Source organism: Amblyraja radiata, chromosome 25, assembly GCF_010909765.2.
Source record: "Amblyraja radiata isolate CabotCenter1 chromosome 25, sAmbRad1.1.pri, whole genome shotgun sequence".
Lineage (NCBI taxonomy): Eukaryota > Metazoa > Chordata > Chondrichthyes > Rajiformes > Rajidae > Amblyraja > Amblyraja radiata.
Genome location: NC_045980.1, coordinates 15461211 through 15480905, shown reverse-complemented (window position 1 = coordinate 15480905; position 19695 = coordinate 15461211). Strand labels below are relative to the sequence as shown.

The window sequence follows — 19695 nt, the reverse complement described above, 5'->3', positions numbered from 1 at the left end:
TCGAATGGTGCAGTAAATTCGATGGGCCGAATAGCCTAATTCTGCTCCAATTACTTTTGGCCGTCAACAAAAAATTAATACCTGTACAAGTTGATGACCGTTATTTACATAATATTGGGTGGGATTTCTGAAGGTGGACATTGATGTAACAGGACCAAATATAACAAAGTAAGTTGATTGGGAATTGTATATGTGGCGGGAGTCTGGAATATTTAGTCTTAATAAAAATTTAAATATTGGAAATACTCAGCAGGTCAGGCAGTATCTGAGGAAAGAGAAGCAGATTTACAGTTTCAGGTTTGAGACAGAACTGAAAAGGAGAGAAGATGGGTTGGAAAGATTTATCTGGGTTAAATCGTGGTCGGAGGGCAGCAGGAATCAGAGAGGGTAAGTAGCCCTTGCTTTTCCTCTCGCTCCATCACCTCCCCCATCCCAGTTTTCCTACCAGTTTTATTGTCTCCGATTATATTTTATCTCTGCACCACCCACTCCCCTGACATCAGTCTGAAGAAGGTTCTCGACCGAAACGTCACCCATTCCTTCTCTCTAGAGATGCTGCCTGGCCTAAGTTACTCCAGCTTTTTGTGTCTAGGAGAGAAGATGTGTTAGTTTTTATTTGCAGACAATGGGAGGAGTGAGTAGAACAAAGGAAATATCTCTGATAGGATCTGACCAAAAGAAACGGAGGTTAAAAAAAGTGCTGGCAGCACGTTCCGCACACCCACCACCCTCTTAAAAAAAAAAAACCTGGCCTGCACATTTTTTAATTTTGCCTATCTTACAAAGCCTCGACACTTTTTTTAAAAACATTTTTTAATGTTAAGGGATCATTCATTGGGTTTTATTCAGGGGTCAGGTTTTTATGGGATAGAGAGGGAAGGGGGCCAGATCTGGTGGGAATGCCCTTCAAACAAGGTCAGGCATATCATAGAAACATAGAAATTAGGTGCAGGAGTAGGCCATTCGGCCCTTCGAGCCTGCACCGCCATTCAATATGATCATGGCTGATCATCCAACTCAGTATCCCGTACCTGCCTTCTCTCCATACCCTCTGATCCCCTTAGCCACAAGGGCCACATCTAACTCCCTCTTAAATATAGCCAATGAACTGGCCTCGACTACCCTCTGTGGCAGGGAGTTCCAGAGATTCAACACTCTCTGTGTGAAAAAAGTTCTTCTCATCTCGGTTTTAAAGGATTTCCCCCTTATCCTTAAGCTGTGACCCTTTGTCCTGGACTTCCCCAACATCGGGAGCAATCTTCCTGCATCTAGCCTGTCCAACCCCTTAAGAATTTTGTAAGTTTCTATAAGATCCCCTCTCAATCTCCTAAATTCTAGAGAGTATAAACCAAGTCTATCCAGTCTTTCTTCATAAGACAGTCCTGACATCCCAGGAATCAGTCTGGTGAACCTTCTCTGCACTCCCTCTATGGCAATAATGTCCTTCCTCAGATTTGGAGACCAAAACTGTACGCAATACTCCAGGTGTGGTCTCACCAAGACCCTGTACAACTGCAGTAGAACCTCCCTGCTCCTATACTCAAATCCTTTTGCTATGAAAGCTAACTTTTAAGTTCCCCCTTATCACTTTTAAGGGGGGTTCTTGTGAGGCAAGGGTGCTTTGTGAACACTAAATATTTTTTTGTTTAGTTTATTATTGTCACCTGTAACGAGATACAGAAAAAACCGTTTTGTTGCATTTTATGCAGTGAAAAGAAAGGCTATACATGATTACAATCAAGCTGTCCACAATGTACAGATAAAAGGTAAAGTGTACAACATTCAGTGCAAGTTAAAGTTCGATAACGATTGAAACATTGTGCTGGAATAACTCAGTGATCCATGCACCTTCTCTGGGGAAAAAAGGATAGATGATTTTTGGGTGGGTTTGGGAAGTGACCCGCAAGGTCATCTATCATTTCCCCCCAGAGATGCTGCTTGACCCGTTCAGTTACTCCAGCACATTGTGTGTATCTTTGGTATAAACCAGCATCTGTAGTTCTTTGAACTACCTTTAATCAAACTTTATTGGACTTTGACAACAAAAGTCGACGACACAGAAACTGTGCGAAAAAAATCTTCAGACATTCTCAGTGCCTATGGAGTTATGACACTATTTATTCTACATGGCCACTGAGAATGTATGAAGAATGTTTGCACAGTTTTTGACGTTTTTTTAAAAATCCTGTTACGTTTATTTCTGAAGTAAACAGCAGAGGGGACGAGCTGGTACTGGGGAGGGTTCAAGGCACCAGGCCTCTACACTGGAGCGGGAGGATCTGCTCAGCTTCACCAGGAGCTGACACAAGCCTCGGCTTCGGGCTGACACACGTCCGGTAGTGAGGTCGGCGGCGCGGCGGGGATGCCGATCGCGGCGCTGGTGACCGGAGCGAGTCGCGGCCTGGGCCTGGAGCTGATCCGCCAGCTGGGCCGCGGTGAGCGGCCGCCCCGTTACCTGTTCGCTGCCTGCAGAGAGCCCGAGGGAACCGGAGCGACGGTGAGTGGTGGCGGCTCAAACCTGGTCAATGAAGCGACGCTCGGGCCAGCTTGGACCAAGATGGAGCCTCAGCGGTCTCCAGGAGAGGCCTGTGGTCGTGGGCATCTCCATTTCAATAGGGCATCTTCCTCGACAGGGCGCATCTGCATGACACTGGGCATCTTTATGCCATGGGACATCTCCACAACAGTGGGCATCTGTGACAGGAGGCATCTCCATGGCAGTGGGCACCTTCATGGCATAGGCAACTCCCCTGACAGTGGGCATCTCCATGACACAGCATCCCCATGGCACTGGGCATCTCCACGACAGGGGGCATGGCATCTCCATGGCACTGGGCATCTCCCTGATGCTGGGCATCACCATGGTAGTGGACATCTCCACGACACTGGGCATGTCCATGATACTGGGCATCTCCACAACATTGGACATCTCTTTTTGCAATACAAATCATCAACCTCACATTCTGTGGATGCAGTTCTGCTAGAAGTAACTTTAATAAAACTGAGATTAGATCTTTTGACTGACAAAGTAGGTCAAATTTATCTTCACAGAAAAAGTGACAGTGGGAATATTAATACAGCTGGGAGAAACAGTGTTGTACACGAAGCTCCTTTTTAATATTATAATTATTTTGAATAGAATTTCATGTACTTGCATTTTGATCTGATCTGTCAGTTACAATAAATATTGGTCAGAAATTGTTTCATATACCAAACAACTTCTGGACATATTTTTGTAACTAATAGAACAGATGAAGTTCCTTTGAATATATATTTTTTTAGCAGTGATCTGTTAGTCACAATAAATATTGGCCAGAAATATGTTCATAATGCAGACAATTTCTGACCAATATTTACTGTGACTAATAGATTAGATCAGACTTGAAGTAGTGTAATATTATAATATTCAAAGGAGCTTCATGTACCAAACTCCCTGATGTATTAATATTCCCACTGTTACTTTTTATGTGGGATAAAGGTAACTTTTACTTTGCAGGACAATCTTTATTCCACGTGCAAAACAATTCACAAAACGTCTCCATCGCTTCATTGAACAACATCCTCTCATAAGGGGCCTTGCACCTACTTTAAAAGAAAAAGATTGTTATTTATTGGGACGTTGTTAAGATGTATAAATTTGTTGTGATTTAATTGACGGGTAGAACAAGTTTGGGAGGGGTGGGTAGGGTGGTGAAGAATGGCCCACATGTATATCTTTACATTAAGTAAATGACATTGTCCTTTGATCATTATCTCCATTTGTGTTTTGCTTTCCTTTGGATTTTGTGACCATCTTTGGCATTTAGGAAGAATGAAAAATTTATTTAAACGTGTGTTATCTTAAAAAATATTTTTTTGTTTTTGAGTAAATTAACGTTAGCATTGGTAATTTTTGACTGCCAATTTTTGGACACGTCATTAAATTTCCTCCTCCTTTACACAACCTAAGGTCAGTATTTGAGTTTTACGAGCTCTCATTTCATAACTAGAATGCAACACAATTATTTTGTGATAGACAGGAAACAGTATGCACTGCAACATGAGCATAGTGGAAGGACCAAAGCCAGTTTGAGCCTGATATTTTGTATCAATGGTTTGTAAACACAAACAATATATTTTTAACACCCTGTTCTTGCTCTTTGCCCAACAAATGCAATTTGGCTGTTCTTTCATAATGGCTTTCCTGCTAAAAACATTAATGAAAAATATTTGGATATTTGAAAGTGTACTCTGTGTACTCCTTTCCTTGTTAATATCTTTCGTTAGCTGATTGGGGGGGGGGGGGGGATTCCATGTAATATCTGATCTGGCCATTTTTATTGATCATATATTCTATTGGATGATAATATTGTAGTAGATTTTCTGTGCAGTATTTAACTCTTGACTCTATGCTCTGTAGGAACTTAAGAACTTTGCAAAATGTTTCTCAAATGTGAAAATAGTTAAGATGGGTAAGTGATTATTAATGCCATACTGACTTCTGTTAAGATTGTGAATCTTCCTACATGCTCTGATCTAATTTCAATTTTAGGTATCATTCTATTAAATTTAATTGCTTACAATAACATTATATAAATTCAATTTATTAGTACCATTAATATCAGTTTCTTTTTAAGTAAGATTATTTCCTCACACAGTCAATAAATAGATTTATATACCCAAGGAACTGTTGATGTTGGTTTACAAAAAAAAGAAAGTGCTGGAGTAACTCAGCGGGTCAGGCAGCATCTCTAGAGAACATGGATAGGCGATGTTTCAGGACCTTCTTTAGACATCGATTTATATTTGTTTCTGGACTAATTAGCTGATTTGGGGCTTAATATTGACCCAGCAATGACTGCCTCGCCAACAGTCTGTCTGTCCCTTCCTTCTTTGTTGTTTTAATAGGATGTGTTCTTTAGTGTTCTTTAGTTTGTTTTATGGTGGGGGGTGGGGGTTGGGGGAAACTGCTTTTAATGTCTTACCTCGACAGAGATGCATTTTTTTTCCTGTAACGTTTCTCCGTCAGCACTGCGGCCTAACATCAAGGAGTTGCCGACCTTTGCTGGAGACCGACTTCGGGGGCTCCAACTACGGGAGCCTGCGGACTTTAACATCATGGAGCTCGCGGTCTCTGGTTAGAGACGTACTGGTTAGGAGCTCCATGCCGCAGGTGCTTCGACCACCTCGACGCGGGAGCTTCGATCGCTCTGACGCGGATGTGGGGTATCCGCTGTGGTGGATGTTTATGTGAACTTTTATGTAGTTGTGTGTCTTGTTGCTTTTTTTAAAAGTATGGCTGTATGGTAATTTGCATATTACTGTACCTTAATTGGTACACGAGACAATAAACAGACCTTTGAAACCTTTAATTGGGAAATTAGGGCTTTTGGTTTCAGGTATACATAATCACATTTCTTTCTCCTGTGATATTGAAAAAAATGCAGAAAGAATATTAAAATAACATAGGTGAGCGATTGCATATTGCATTTGAAAAGACAGAAGCAATCTAGGCTGTCGTTGTGAATTCTGCTAAATAAATGTTGAATCTAATATTAACTAATAATTCAAAACATCAAACACCAAATGTATCACACCACAAGAAATAAAAATAATAAAACTGGAATTAGATCTCCTTCGAGGAAGCTCCTTTGAATATTATTACCATTTTTAAAACACAACTTTATACCATTTAAGTCTGAGCTGTCTATCGCAATTAATATTGACCAGAAATGTTTTCATATTCTGAACTGTTTCTATCAGATATGTAAATATTCCCACCATTGGGTTAAATGTAACAGTTACCTGCAGGTCAGTCTTATTCTGCATACAAAACCATTTTAATAAGAAACTAGTAAATTAAAGCTGGGCATTCCTGAGGAAGGGTCTCAAACCATAATGTCACTTGTCCATGTTCTCCAGAGATGGTGCCTGAACTGAGTTAACATAGAAAACATAGAAAACAATAAAATAGGTGCAGGAGTTACTCCAGCACTTTGTGTCCTTTTGTGCATTAAACAGCATCTGCAGTTTCTTCCTTTCTACACTCTGACTGACATGGAATCATATGCTGTAAACCTTTGACCAAAATGAAGTGTGAGTTAACTGAGTGCATTTAACAAAACTTAAAGACAGATTTTAACAACTCCTACCTGATGGAAATTCAGCAGCAGAGGGGCTAAAGCAGTGGTGATGGAATTACCGCCACACACATCAATTGCTGCCGTGCCTCTGCTGATGCCACCAATGATGTTTTAAATGCTTGTTGGATGGAGTTTCCACTTTTTGGTACAGCTGATGTGTATGAAATAATAATAATAATAATAATAATGTCTTTATTTATATAGCACATTTTTAGTCAACTTGCATTGACCCCAAAGTGCTTCACACAATTACTTCTATACAGACAGGCAAAGGTGGGTGAAGTGTCTTGCCCAAGGACACACACAGGCAAAGGTGGGTGAAGTGTCTTGCCCAAGGAGAAATTATGATTTTTATTAGTTATTTTCCACCTGGGTAGAGAAAGTATTTTGTCTTGTAAGATTTCTCTTCCCACCTGCTCTTCCCACCCCCCACCAATCACACAGCTTTTTTGAAGTACTGTTGCAGCTTTCAACCCAGCGATATGAGCGTTGATTTCTCTAATTTCAAGTAACTGCTGCATTCCCTCTCTCCCCCCCTCCCCCACACTAGTCGCCCTACTAGTTCCACTGTTCACGTCCCTGTACCCTTTCACTTTCACCACTTCCCCAGATAACAATTCGCCATAAAGGACTCCACCCTTCCTTGGTGATCTGTTGCCAGCCCTGATTTGTTCTGGCCTTTTCCTACCACCAGTTCTCTCCCCTCCCCCCTTCCCTCCCATCTACTTTCTGTCTAAAGAAGAGTTCTGAACTGAAACGACACCCATTCTTTTCTTCAGAGATACTACCTGACCCGCTAAGTTACTCCAGCACTTTGTGTCTATCTTTTGTATAAACCAGCATCTGTAGTTCATTCCTACACATTTTTAGAAGCTCACTGTAATCACAGTACTACTCACAAGAACAACATATTGAACTGACATAAAGTAATGAAGTAACTCAGCGGGTCCGTCAGGATCCCTGGAGAACATGGATAGGCGATGTTTTGGGTCATTTTGGAACCTTCTTTGGACATGAAATGTCATTTATCCATGTTCTTGAGGGATGCTGCCTAACCCGCTGAGTTACTCCTGCATTTCGGATCAATCTTTGGTATAAACCAGCATCTGCAGTTCCTTGTTATAACATCCTGAACTGATTTATTTAAACATTTTACTGATTGTATGGCTCGTTGTCACCTTCTCCCCAGCTAACAATGAACCATTCTACATTTCCTTGAGCTTCATCTGCTTTGATCTGTTGTTTTCACACCTTACCCTTCCACATCTCAAGTCTTCCTCTCCCCTGACTCCGACTCTCAGTCTGAGGAAGGGTCTCAATCCGAAAAGTCACCCATTCCTTCTCTTCTGAGATGCTGCCTGACCTGCTGAGTTACTCCAGCTCTTTGTGTCTATCTTCGGTGTTAACCAGCATTTGCAGTTCCTTCCTACTCAGAATGAAACGTGTTCTGCTAATAAAGATTAAAGTATTGCTGCCTGCGCCATCGATTTTAGCATTCAACAAATTGTATCAGAGTGCTGGTTTAAAAAGGTTACCAAGCCTCAAACTGAATGGAAACTTAAGAGAGGTCATATAATAGCCCTTATTCTCAACACACTTATGGCTTGTTGAGCCTGTGCTGGCTTTTTGTAAAATAATTAAGTTTGTTCCTTTCCTCTGGCTCTTTCCCTGGAGCCTGCAATTTTTGTTACCAATGACCTGTACTTCCTGAAACCCATAATTGAAATGGTTTCCAGCACCCTTTCAGACAATGCATTTGCAGAACCTCAGCTGAACAATTATCAATATATTTCTGAAAACAAAATTAGTGGCTTTGACCTGTAGGATTTGAGATTGAATCTGGAAGTTGTAGCTGTTCTTTGCAATTTCATTAAGCTACATGGGAAACTCAGAACAGAGGGGTCTAAGTGGGGGCAGTAAATTAAATTGAACAGTGGCTAGAAATTCTAGGGTATTTTAGTTCTCGTTGACCCTCTTGAATTCACTTCAGCAGTTTGTTATATTTGATTTCCTCCCAAGGAGAAAACCCCTTGAGTGGTGAATACGGTATACTAAATTGAAACACTGCAGAAAGTACAGAGATTTGCATGGGATGTTGCCAGGGCAAGACAACTGCAGTAGTGACATTGAACATTGTTTGGCTGCACAGAGCAAAGCAAACCTGCTGCTCATTGGTGCTTTTCATGTCCTTTTGGAACAGGCAGAGAGGAGTGGTTGTGGAGAGAATGTTTCCACAAGTTGGAGAGTCTAGGACCAGAGGCCATAGCCACAGAATAAAAGGACCTTCCTTTAGAAAGATGAGGAGGAATTTCTTTAGTCCGGGGGTGGTGAATCTGTGGAATTCATTGCCGCATATGGCTGTGGAGGCCGTCAATGGATATTTTTAAGGTGAAGATTGATAGGTTCATACATACATAGATACATAGAAAATAGGTGCAGGAGTAGGCCATTCGGCCCTTCGAGCCTGCACTGCCATTCAATATGATCATGGCTGATCATCCAACTCAGTATCCCGTACCTGCCTTCTCTCCATGCCCCCTGATCCCTTTAGCCACAAGGGCCACATCTAACTCCCTCTTAAATATAGCCAATGAACTGGCCTCAAGTACCAGTTCTTGATTAGTAAGGATGTCAAGGGTTATGGGGAGTCGGGAAAGATAGATCAGCCATAATTTAATGGTAGAGCAGACTTGATGGGCCAAATGTCCTAATTCTGCTCCTACAACTTATGAACATTAAAAATCATACTGATATTATTTGTCAGTGTCTTCATTAAAATCTTGACGTACCAAACTCTACAGACTAGAAAATTCCTAAAGGTTATTAACAATCATGTTGTGGTATTTGAACATCTGTAAATAATGTCCTCAATTAGCACATCAGGACAATGAGAGACTTAAGTTTAGAGACTTAAGTGCCCATCCAACAAGCCAGTTTTCTGGGGAGTATAGAGTTTAAGACAAAAAGGTGATCGTTTAAAAGTTTCAGAATGTATATTACATCACTACTTCAAGTTTACACTTTTTAAACAAACCGCTTATAGTATAATACCAGCGTTGGATATAATGTGCAGCTATTTCTTGCATACTGTAAAGTAACTTGAGCTGATTTTAAGTAAGAAAAATGCAGCACAGATAAATAACCAAGATTTCATTGAGCATGTATTTTTTTAGATGTGGATGACCTTAACAGCATTCAAGAGACTGCCGAACAGATTCAGAAGGTCTTGAAAGATAATGGTCTAAATCTGTTGATAAATAATGCTGGGATCAACTTTGGTGGAGATCTGAATGGAATTACTCCCGAAATAATGATGAAGACTTACACGACCAATGTCATTGCACCAGTGATGGTTACCAAGGTAACAACATATTTGCATGTTTATCATATAGATTTGATTTAAATGTATTTATTGTGTGAAGAAGGGTCTTGATCTGAAACGTCACCTATTTCTTCTATCCATAGATGCTGCCTGACCCGCTGCGTTACTCCAGCATTTTGTATCTCTCTTCGGTTTAAACCAATATCTGCAGTTCCATCATACAGTATTTATTGTGTCATTTGGTTCCATCCTATTATTTTATTGGCTGGACAGAGGAGATAGAGAAGAGAGAGGTCTCTAAATCTTGCTGATACTGTCTTTCAGAAAGGAACAGGTGCAGGGGAAGACATGTAAATGCTGCATTTTGTAGCCTAGTTATTAAAGTTGCTTTTTTTCCACAAAACAGAGATTGCATTGATGGATTTTCAAATCAATTGATGAACTGTTCTACGTTTCTGTTATCCCTCATTGAATCTTTGATTAAATCAAGTTGAATTAACCCATCATTGCGAAGTAACAGAAAATGTCATGCATTGGGAGACTGAAAAAGTGTTAACCAGATTAAAACTATACTATTTTGTCCACTTCTGTTCTCCCAAAGCACATTAAAGCCAATTAATATATTTGGAAAATAGATACTAGTATAATGTAGGATACTTAGCCAGTTTGTACACAACAACTTACAGCATTGACCATGTAATCTATTTCTCGTAATATTGAGTGAGGATAAATGTTGACTAGGTTGCCAAAGTTAAAGGCTGGTTCTCACGTTGCGAGTTGAGACAAGAGGTACCCCGAGTGAAAGACTCGTGGTTGTGTACGAGATTGCAAGTGTATGATCAAGAGTTTAACCGAGTTCCCACGGGTATGACAAGTTTGCAGTTTACTTGTCATTTCTGCGATGTTCCAAGTTCGTCTCCCGAGTTACTCTTGAGCCAATCCTGATTGAAGGTTTGTTTTAATAAGCAACAGTGTTATGTTTTAATAAGCAACAGTGTTAAAGAAGACCTCTCCATCCTGTGGCTTTGTTTTAAAGATAGAATTCAGCGCGGCCGCATCTATTGATGTGACCTACAAAGGGAAAATACGCACCATCCAGTGCCAGAGCAGTTATACTTATGATTTGTTTGAAACACACAGGTTTGATATGTTTTAATTGAATTTACTGCCATGTCTACACACTGCGGGGAGACGGGAGATTAAATCTTTGAAAGTGGATGGATGTGCACATCAGATTGTTGTGAGACGGAGCTCAGGGTTCGCCTCCCGAGTTGCTTCGGTGCCCAGGCGTGAGTTGAGATGGAGAGAGGTTGGGGGGGGTGGGCGTCATTAATCTGTCTGGGGTGACATGGCTCCTGGGTTAGGCTGGGATCATTCTCTGCGGGGTGATCTTAGTGCGGGAGACAAGTGTAGGAGAGGTGTACTGACTGTGTGGGCAGAACTTTGGAAGTGATTGCCCACCAGTCTCAAAAACCGCTGTGTCTCCCTGTCCCTGGGATAGTAGGGGGCGACCAAACAGCACAATACCCCCCTCCCCCTCCACGCCAACACGAAGGGCAACGATCCCAAGGCTTTAGCGTCAGAAACAGCGGGCAGGCGACAATCACCTGCCATTACGCGAGAGAGATCATGCACTGTTGTAGGTCTCCTTTGCACGTCGGTGTTTCTGTCTTTCTCCACTCATTGTTAGCCCTATCTATCACCACCCCCACCTACACCCCTCTGCTTCTCGGCCATGTGTGTGACCCCTTCCCTCCCCTCTCCAGCTCCCCACCCATTGCACCGGCGCGGGGGCTTTGCACTGTCTTCACGTCGACGATGCCAGCAGGTCAGTGCCAGTCGCACTGGGGCAATGGGCGGGGAGCTGGAGAGGGGAGGGAAGGGGTCACACACATGGCCGGGAAACAGAGGGGTGTAGGTGGGGGTGGTGACAGATAGGGCCAACAATGAGTGGAGAAAAACAGAAACAACGACGTGCAAAGGAGACCTACAACAGTGCATGATCTCTCTCGCGTTATGGCAGGTGATTGTCGCTGGGAAACTGAAGGGATCCACAATCTGCTGCTGCCTGCCCGCTGAGTTAAAGAGTTCCCACGGTAGACTCATGATACACTAAGGTAAACGCACGGGCCACTACGTTATTACGAGTTAAAATGTTTCAATTCTTAACCACAAGAGTAAAATTGACTCGTAGAAATTTTTCAAACATGTTTGATTTTTTGCAAGAGTCGACAAGTTACATGACACGAGTACCTGCCGTTAGCGCCACGAATCTCTAAGTTGCGTCCACGAGTTCCGTACGTTAATCGTACGTTATTACCACGAGTTTTAACTCGGGTTACCTCATGTGTCAACTCGCAACGTGAGAATCAGCTATAACTGTGCAAGATTTCTGAAATATAGGTTATTTTACATCCACCTAAAAACAGCTCTCTGTTTAATGTCTTATCTAAAAGACAGCATCAGTACTAGCGCATCGAGCATTCACTGCTACTGTGGGTTATCTATCAAAATTATTGTTCTCTGAAATTGCATTTGAATATTTAATTCCACTTTGAGTCAAGTCAAGTCAAGTATATTGCCATATAATGCACAAAAGTGGTGAAATGCTGGTACAATGAAAATCTTGCTTGCAACAGCATCACAGGCACATAGACGAACAGCCCGCAGAAACAAAAAATATTTATAAATTACATATAAATTCTACAAGACAGTGAAAGGAAGCAGACTGGTGCAAAACTCATTCAGAAAAAAGCCTACAATAGTCCAAGAGATGGTCCGTTGCTGAGTGGGATTAGAATTGTGCAGGTCGGTTCAAGAACCTGATGGTTGTAGTGATGTGTAGGAAGGAACTGCAGATACTGATTTAACGCTGTGGGACAGAGATGTGAGGCAGCATCTCTGGAGAGAAGGAATGCGTGACGTTTCGGGTCGAGACCCTTCTTCTGAAGAAAGGTCTCGACCCGAAACATCATCCATTCCTTCTCTCCAGAGATGCTGTCTCTCCCACTGAGTTACTCCAGCATTTTGTGTGTATCTTTGGTTGTAGTGGTGTATTGTTTCCTGGCTGTGTGGGATTGAAGACTTCAGTACCACTTGCCCAATGGTATTCGCGGAAGATAAATAACCACTAAGCAGCAGTTGACACAAAAGTACCAGGAAATTTTGGAAATTCTGCGTGACGAGTTATAGGCGTATGGTAAATGCTGATAAAAGCATTAGGTGGCACAGTGGTGCAGCGGGAGATTTGCTTGCTTACAGTGCCAGAGACCTGGGTTTGATCCTGACCATGGGTGCTGTCTGTACGGAGTTTGCACTTTCTCCCTGTGACCACGTGGGTTTTCTCCAGGAGCACCAGTTTCCACCAACATTCCAAAGACGTGCTGCTTTGTAGGTTAATGGTCTTCTGTAAACTGCCCCTAGTTTGTAGGATAGAATTATTGTATGGGTGATCACTAAACTAAACTAAAATAATTTAAGAATGGCATGTGGTGATAATCTATTATCTGAATTGTCATTATCTTTTGAAATACCACTCCACATCACTGAACTTTATACTGTTTTTAACTATTTATAAAGGTTATTAAGTACTGACTGAAAAATGACAAGTTTTTTATTGTCATATGCATGAGTACGGTAAGGTACAGATACAATGAAAAAGCTTGCCTGCAGCACATTTACCGGTGCATACAGTAGGCGCAGATAAACACACACATAGATGAATTATATATAAATTACAATTCTAAAAGAAAGAAGACTACAAAGTAGATGTTATGCAAGTTTATTTTTCTTGTTTTGATCAATTTTATTAATTTCAATAAGATTATTTTATTTTCCAAATTAAACGAATGGCCATTTATGTTTCCAGTGTTTATTTGTACTAATTCTCTTAGCATCTTTTGTTTTTTATTTTGCAGGCTTTGTTGCCAAGTTTGATGCAAGCAGCTCAGCTGAGTGGTGAACATGGCTTCAGCAGTGAGAAAGCAGCAGTTATCAACATGTCCTCTATCATGGCCTCCATGGAGATGTTCAACATTCAAAATGGGAAAGCGTATTCCTACAGTCAGCAAGGTCAGTGTCCCTCACTGCATGCACACAGGGTAACAATGCTGAAACAAATGTAAATGCATTAATTGTGTAAAAGCACAGAAACAGGCCCTTTGCCCAACTTGTCCATGCCGACCAAGATGCTCCCACCTAAGCTACTCCCATTTGCCCTCATTTAGCTCATAACACTCTGAATCCTTTCTATCCAAATGCCTTTTACATTTAGCATAGTATCTGCCTCAACTACCTCCTGTGGCAGCTTGTTCCATATATCCACTACCCCCGTGAGTGAAGAGGTTGCCCCTTAGGCTTGTACTAAATTTGGCCCCTCTCAACCTTATGTCTTTGATTCCCTTATCATGGGTAAAAGACACTCTGCTTTATCCTACCTATTCCCCTCATGATTTTATACCAGTCCCTAAGATCATCCTTCAGCCTCTTGTGCTACAATGAACATAGACCGCTTGCCCAACCTCTCCCTATAGCTCAGACCGTCACGTTTGGGCAACACCCTCATAAATCTTCTCTGCACTTTTTCCAGTTTACTGACATAATGATATGTTGTAATAGCAAGGAACTGCAGATGCTGGTTTATACAAAAGATAAACATAAAACGCTGGGGAGACTCAATGGGTCAGGCAGCATCTCTGGAGAAAATGGATAGGTGACGTTTCAGGTTTGGACCCTTCTTTAACGTCACCTATCCATTTTCTCCAGAGATGCTGCCTGAAACACAGAGTTGCTCCAGCATTTTGTTTTTATATACAATATGTGTTTGTTTTTATTTATGCATCATCTAAGCCATCATCAGAAACATCATTTTGCCAGTTGCAGGTGGTGGATTTGTTGTCTGGTTGTATTGGCCAAGGTGAGGCTTTTCATGCAGTCATAGTCAGCATCAGTTACTTCCAGTCGAGGCATCAGTAAATCCAACATCAGATACAATATAACGAAACACAGAGTGAATCTTTGTATCAGAAGGTAGAAAATTATAATTTTGGGTAAATATAATCCAGTTCGTTAAGTGCCAGGCAGAGTCCATAATTTGAGATTAATTGGTGAACATAGGGATTGATGGGACAGCAAGCCTGGACTAGTTAAATGCATCAGGTTTTTTAATTGATAATGCAGTAGGTATGTAGCATGATAATTTTTAGACACCTAATAATGTTTTTGCAAAATGTAATTACACCAACACTGGTACACAATAAAAGGTGACATTTAACAGGATTGCAGCAAGTTGGTTGACAGTCTGAAAACAAAGAAGTGATGGGTATTAGAAAGATTGGAAATGAGGAACGTCAGTGCTTGATCCAATTTTGTTTTAGGTGTGGATGGTTAATTTGTGATGTCTTAAAGGAAACTTGTGGAGTGTAATTCTATCCAGATAATAACACAGTCGTTTGATTAGCCTTTCCGGTCTTTCAAACCAGGCTGCACTGAACATGGTCACTAAATGCTTAGCCAGTGAGCTGAAACCCCATGGAATCCTTTGTGCATCAGTGCACCCAGGCTGGGTCAAAACAGACATGGGTGGTGAAAAGGTAAGATCATAAACTTAGTGATCAGTCAAAAATTATAGTCAAGAGTCAAGAGTGTTTTATTGTTATTTTTCCCAAAATTGAACAATGAAATTCTACTTGCAACAGCACTACAGGTATATAAATATAGTACTCAGTAGATACAATAACACATAAGAAGTTCAATAAATTTTTTTTTAAAGCATTTCTTATATGCATTTTTGCCATCAATATTGCTAATGTTCTTAGATATGAATATTCAATTCAATCTCAGTTGTTAATCTTTTCTGTTATTCATCTTGAAAAGTCAGCACCCACCAATTTTAGTCAGAGTTACGAAGCTCAGAAACAGGTCCTTTGGCTCAACTTGCACATGCTAACCAAGATGCCCCTACTGGCCACATCCCATCTCCATCCCTTTCTGCTTTCCACAGAGACCGTTCCCTCCGCAACTCCCTGGTCAATTCATCCCTTCCCACCCAAACCACCCCTCCCCAGGTACTTTCCCCTGCAACCGCAGTAGATGCAACACCTGGCCCGGTACCTCCTCCCTCGACTCCATCCAAGGACCCCAACAGTCTTTTCAGATGAGGCAGAAGTTCACTTGCACCTCCTCCAACCTCATCCACTGTATCTGCTGTTCCAGGTGTCAACTCCAAGCGCAGACTCGGCGATCGTTTCGCTGAACACCTCCGCTCAGTCCATCTTAACCTACCTGATCTCCCGGTTGCTCAGCACTTTAACTCCCCCTCCCATTCCCAATCTGACCTTTCAGTCCTGGGCCTCCTCCATTGTCAGAGTGAGGCCCAGTGCAAATTAAAGGAACAGCACCTTATATTTCGCTTGGGTAGCTTACACCCCAGCGGTATGAACACTGACTTTTCTAACTTCAAATAACCCTTGCTTTCCCTCTCTCCCCATCCCCTCCCCCTTCCCAGTTCTCCCACCAGTCTTACTGTCTCCAACTACATTCTATCTCTGTCCCACCCACTCCTCTGACATCAGTCTGAAGAAGGGTCTCGACCCGAAATGTCACCCATTCCCTCTCTCCAGAGATGCTGCCTGTCCAGCTGAGTTACTTCAGCGTTTTGAGTCTACCTTCGATTTAAACCAGCATCTGCAGTTCTTTCCTGCACAAGATGCCCCACCTATGGTAGTCCCACCTGACCGCGTTTGGTCCATATCTCTCCAAATCTTTCCTATTCTTTGCTTATTCTATTTGCCACATTTTTCACTTCTTAAAACAAAAAATGTTGGTTTCAACATCTGTGGTCAAGCTTGAGTTTCATTAAAAACTGTTAACAAAATTAATGGACATTTTGGTTTTGGATTCTGCAGCTTTTTGTCCTCTTTTCCCCTTTTTCCATCTGGAGTTATGTTGCCATATTAGGAGTAGTTGAACAGTAGTCGGCTTCAGTTCATGGCAGTATATTTAAGGTCATCAACTACGTCCACGCAAAATTATTCCTGACCTGAAGAAATATCCTTTGTACTTTTATCTAACTGATTTTCCATTGTATTTGTTTCATCAGGCATCATTATTCAAAGAGGAAAGTGTGGAGGGGATTCTCAAGGTACTTGCAAGGCTTTCAGAACAAGACAATGGATTGTTTTTAGACTGGAGAGGTCAACGTTTACCTTGGTGAAGATGAACGTGTGTGAATTATTATGAAATAGAAATGAAAGCTATGACTTATGCAGCAACCCTGTTTATGAAATATTAAAAAGTATTATGAAATTATTTTAAAAGTTTCATTTTGTTCTTGACACTTGTTTTAATTAGATAAAAATTATTAATAAAATTATCTCAGTGGTGATTGTAATTGAATTATGTGTATTATCATTTTTAATTTTTCAATTAAATTAACTCTCCGGTAGCATTGAACCCTGGAAACCTGTCTTGATACTATTGAATGTCATTGCTGAAAGTAATTGATCTGTTCAGCACACAAAGTATCAGTCACTTCTTTAATCCAGAATGGTATTCAGACTTAAGGGCCTGTCCCACTTTCACACCCTAACTCACGACCTCAGCCGAGTTTGCCCTTGACTCGTACTCGCAGCATGGTCGTCACGAGGTCGTAGGTAGGTCGTGATGCTAGTCGTAGGTACTCGTGGCATCAAGTAGGTCGGAGCATTTTTCTAGCCTGATGAAAAATGTCCACGAGTAAAAAAGGTTGTGAATTAGGTCGAGAAAGTGGGACAGGCCCTTAACAATTCCAAATTACGTTTAGTTCTGCAGTGGATTTTACTGCAAGAGGCTATGATCAAAGGCTAAGTTTGGCATTCGATCGATTTCCAGTTTTGACTGAGGCGACACAGCAGTTACAGACATTTTCATTGGGCATGCAGGCATTTTGTCCCAAGTCTATTAAATGTGACTTAAGGGTGAATATGATTACTTTTCATTTGCAAATCTGTTTGCTTCTCCTTCTCCCTGAATGTGGTAATGCCAGAATGGTTGCTCTGATAAATAAATATGGTTCAGTTGCCTCTTGCAGATAGTTGTAAATTTGTTACATTTAAGAGGTTTGAATACTCATTCTTGCTGAAATTTCTGTGCAGTCGTGTAATCTTTTACAATATGTTAAAACATCTCATCTACGCATTTATAAGAATTATAGATCCAAAGACAATACTTTGAAAAGAGCAGGGTACATATTCTAGTGTCCCTCAAATAAATTCACTAAAACTGATTATGGGAACTTACTGCTGTGATTCTGCATTACATCATGACTACAATGTAAACACATTTAAATGAGTGTAAAGACCTAAAGTTAAAATGTTTAATAAAAACAAACATTTTTCAAAACAATTGTACAAGTTTAGAATTCAGAGTGGTTACTACAACATTTTGAGATCATCTGAGAGTACAATTGTCATAATACACAAAATGCTTTACACTGCCCCATTTGGGAGCCTGTAAATTCTTTGAGCATGACTGGAAATAGCCCTCTGGAAACTCAAATGTATAAGTACTCTAATAACCATTATGTTCGTGTGAGAATTGACCTGGAATTGCAGTTAATGTTGACATATTCAGAAGCTGTTTGAATTTGTCAATGATGCCTGAGGAGAAAACTTTACCGGCCATTGTTCTAGTACTTTGTCCGGTGAAGTGGAGGACGTTTTAATTCACGACCCAGACACACAGGTTTAAAGACATTTTAAAACAGGCCCCACACCACCAAGTTTTCAGATTCTTAAGTAAAACACAAAGTAATAAAGTTATTCAGCATATGTGGAAGACATGGATAGCCGACTTAATATGGTTTACCAGGGCCAGCCTTAAGCCAATTAGACCAATTGCTCCCAATTGGGCCCCGCGCCTAAGGGGGCCCTGCGCTAGACTGGTGGGCAACACACTCTAACCCAGTGGTTCCCAACCTTTTTTTGGCCATGCCCCACCTAATCACCTCTAAAATCCTGATGCCCCCCCACCCCCTTTTTTACCCAAAAAAAATTATTTACTCAAAATAACATCTGAAACATAAACTACATATGTTTACCTGATGGAAAATCCTAAAAAATTAAAATCGAAAATTTGGACCCAGACCTCCTAAGTCGCGCTCAATTGCCCCCCTTAAAAATCAAATTGCCCCCCTGTGGGGCGTACGCCCCACGTTGGGAACCACTGCTCTAACCCCTCAGCAAGCGACCCCGGTAGGTGAAATTCCTCACCGACAACAACACGGCTCCGCGGTTAACTCCCAATACCGTCACCGGGTGATGGAAATGGGTTGGGGGGCGAGGGGGGTACGCAGGGGGATGGTGTTCCCCTACTTTTCAGTTTCCAGCTCGGGTTTAATGGGTACTGCAGAAAGATTAGAGTTGTTTATCACTTGATTCAACTGAGACGAAAACGATTTGTTAACTGCCACTTTTAGCACTTGTTAACAGCCAGTAGTTAACACGTAGTTATACAATGTGTCACCAATACATCGATCTGCATTCCTCAGTCAATATAATTGTGTTTTGACCAAGTAGTAATGACACCGTGTTCCTTTGAATAAAATTCACGGCAGAATTTCTTAAAACTTACTGTCATTAAGGGCTCCGACCGCAAGCATGGGCTTCTTCTGTGCAGGTACAGTCATTCACCCACGTTATTTTAAGAAGGAACTGCAAATGCTGGAACAATCGAAGGTAGACAAAAATGCTGGAGAAACTCAACGGGTGAGGCAGCATCTCACCCGCTGAGTTTATCCAGCATTTTTGTCCACCCACGTTATTTAGTTGTACCCATCATTCAAGGGTGTTATATGAATTTTTTAAAAAAACGTTTATGCATGTTGTTTTCTCTCTCTCCTTCAAGGTTAGTTCTTCTGATTGCCTTTATTTGCTTCAGTTTTATTTAGTGTTATTTATCACGTTGTGGTTGTAGCTTTTGAACGATTTAAACGTATCGGATTTTTTAAATTAATGTAAATTCATAGCGTTGCCCGAGCGCCAAATCCCTTCAGCTGTACCTGCAACTGAAGCTACGGGTGGATTAGTAGACCTTGAAGAGGCAGTGACACTTTGTTTTTATGTAGAGGGGTAATAGAGAAGGGCTCCGGTCCGCGAGCTCACTGACTGAATGATACAGATGTCCCAACTGAAAATCACACCTTTCCGATCACTTATTTTACAATAGGCCTTTCTAGAGAACATGCTAGTTTTTGCTTTGCCCATTTTCAAAATC

The 19695-nt window shown here is 41.3% G+C and overlaps 1 protein-coding gene across 1 annotated transcript; it reads left to right on the top strand.

The window, feature by feature from the left end:
- The first annotated feature begins 1985 nt into the window (after positions 1-1985).
- On the top strand, positions 1986-16814 carry LOC116987145 (C-factor-like). The gene is made up of 6 exons (XM_033043022.1): positions 1986-2497; positions 4400-4451; positions 9296-9483; positions 13362-13544; positions 14925-15035; positions 16544-16814. The coding sequence occupies exons 1-6, from the start codon at positions 2363-2365 to the stop codon at positions 16655-16657; spliced, it is 783 nt and encodes a 260-aa protein (XP_032898913.1). The 5' UTR covers positions 1986-2362; the 3' UTR covers positions 16658-16814.
- Positions 16815-19695: the final 2881 nt, after the last annotated feature.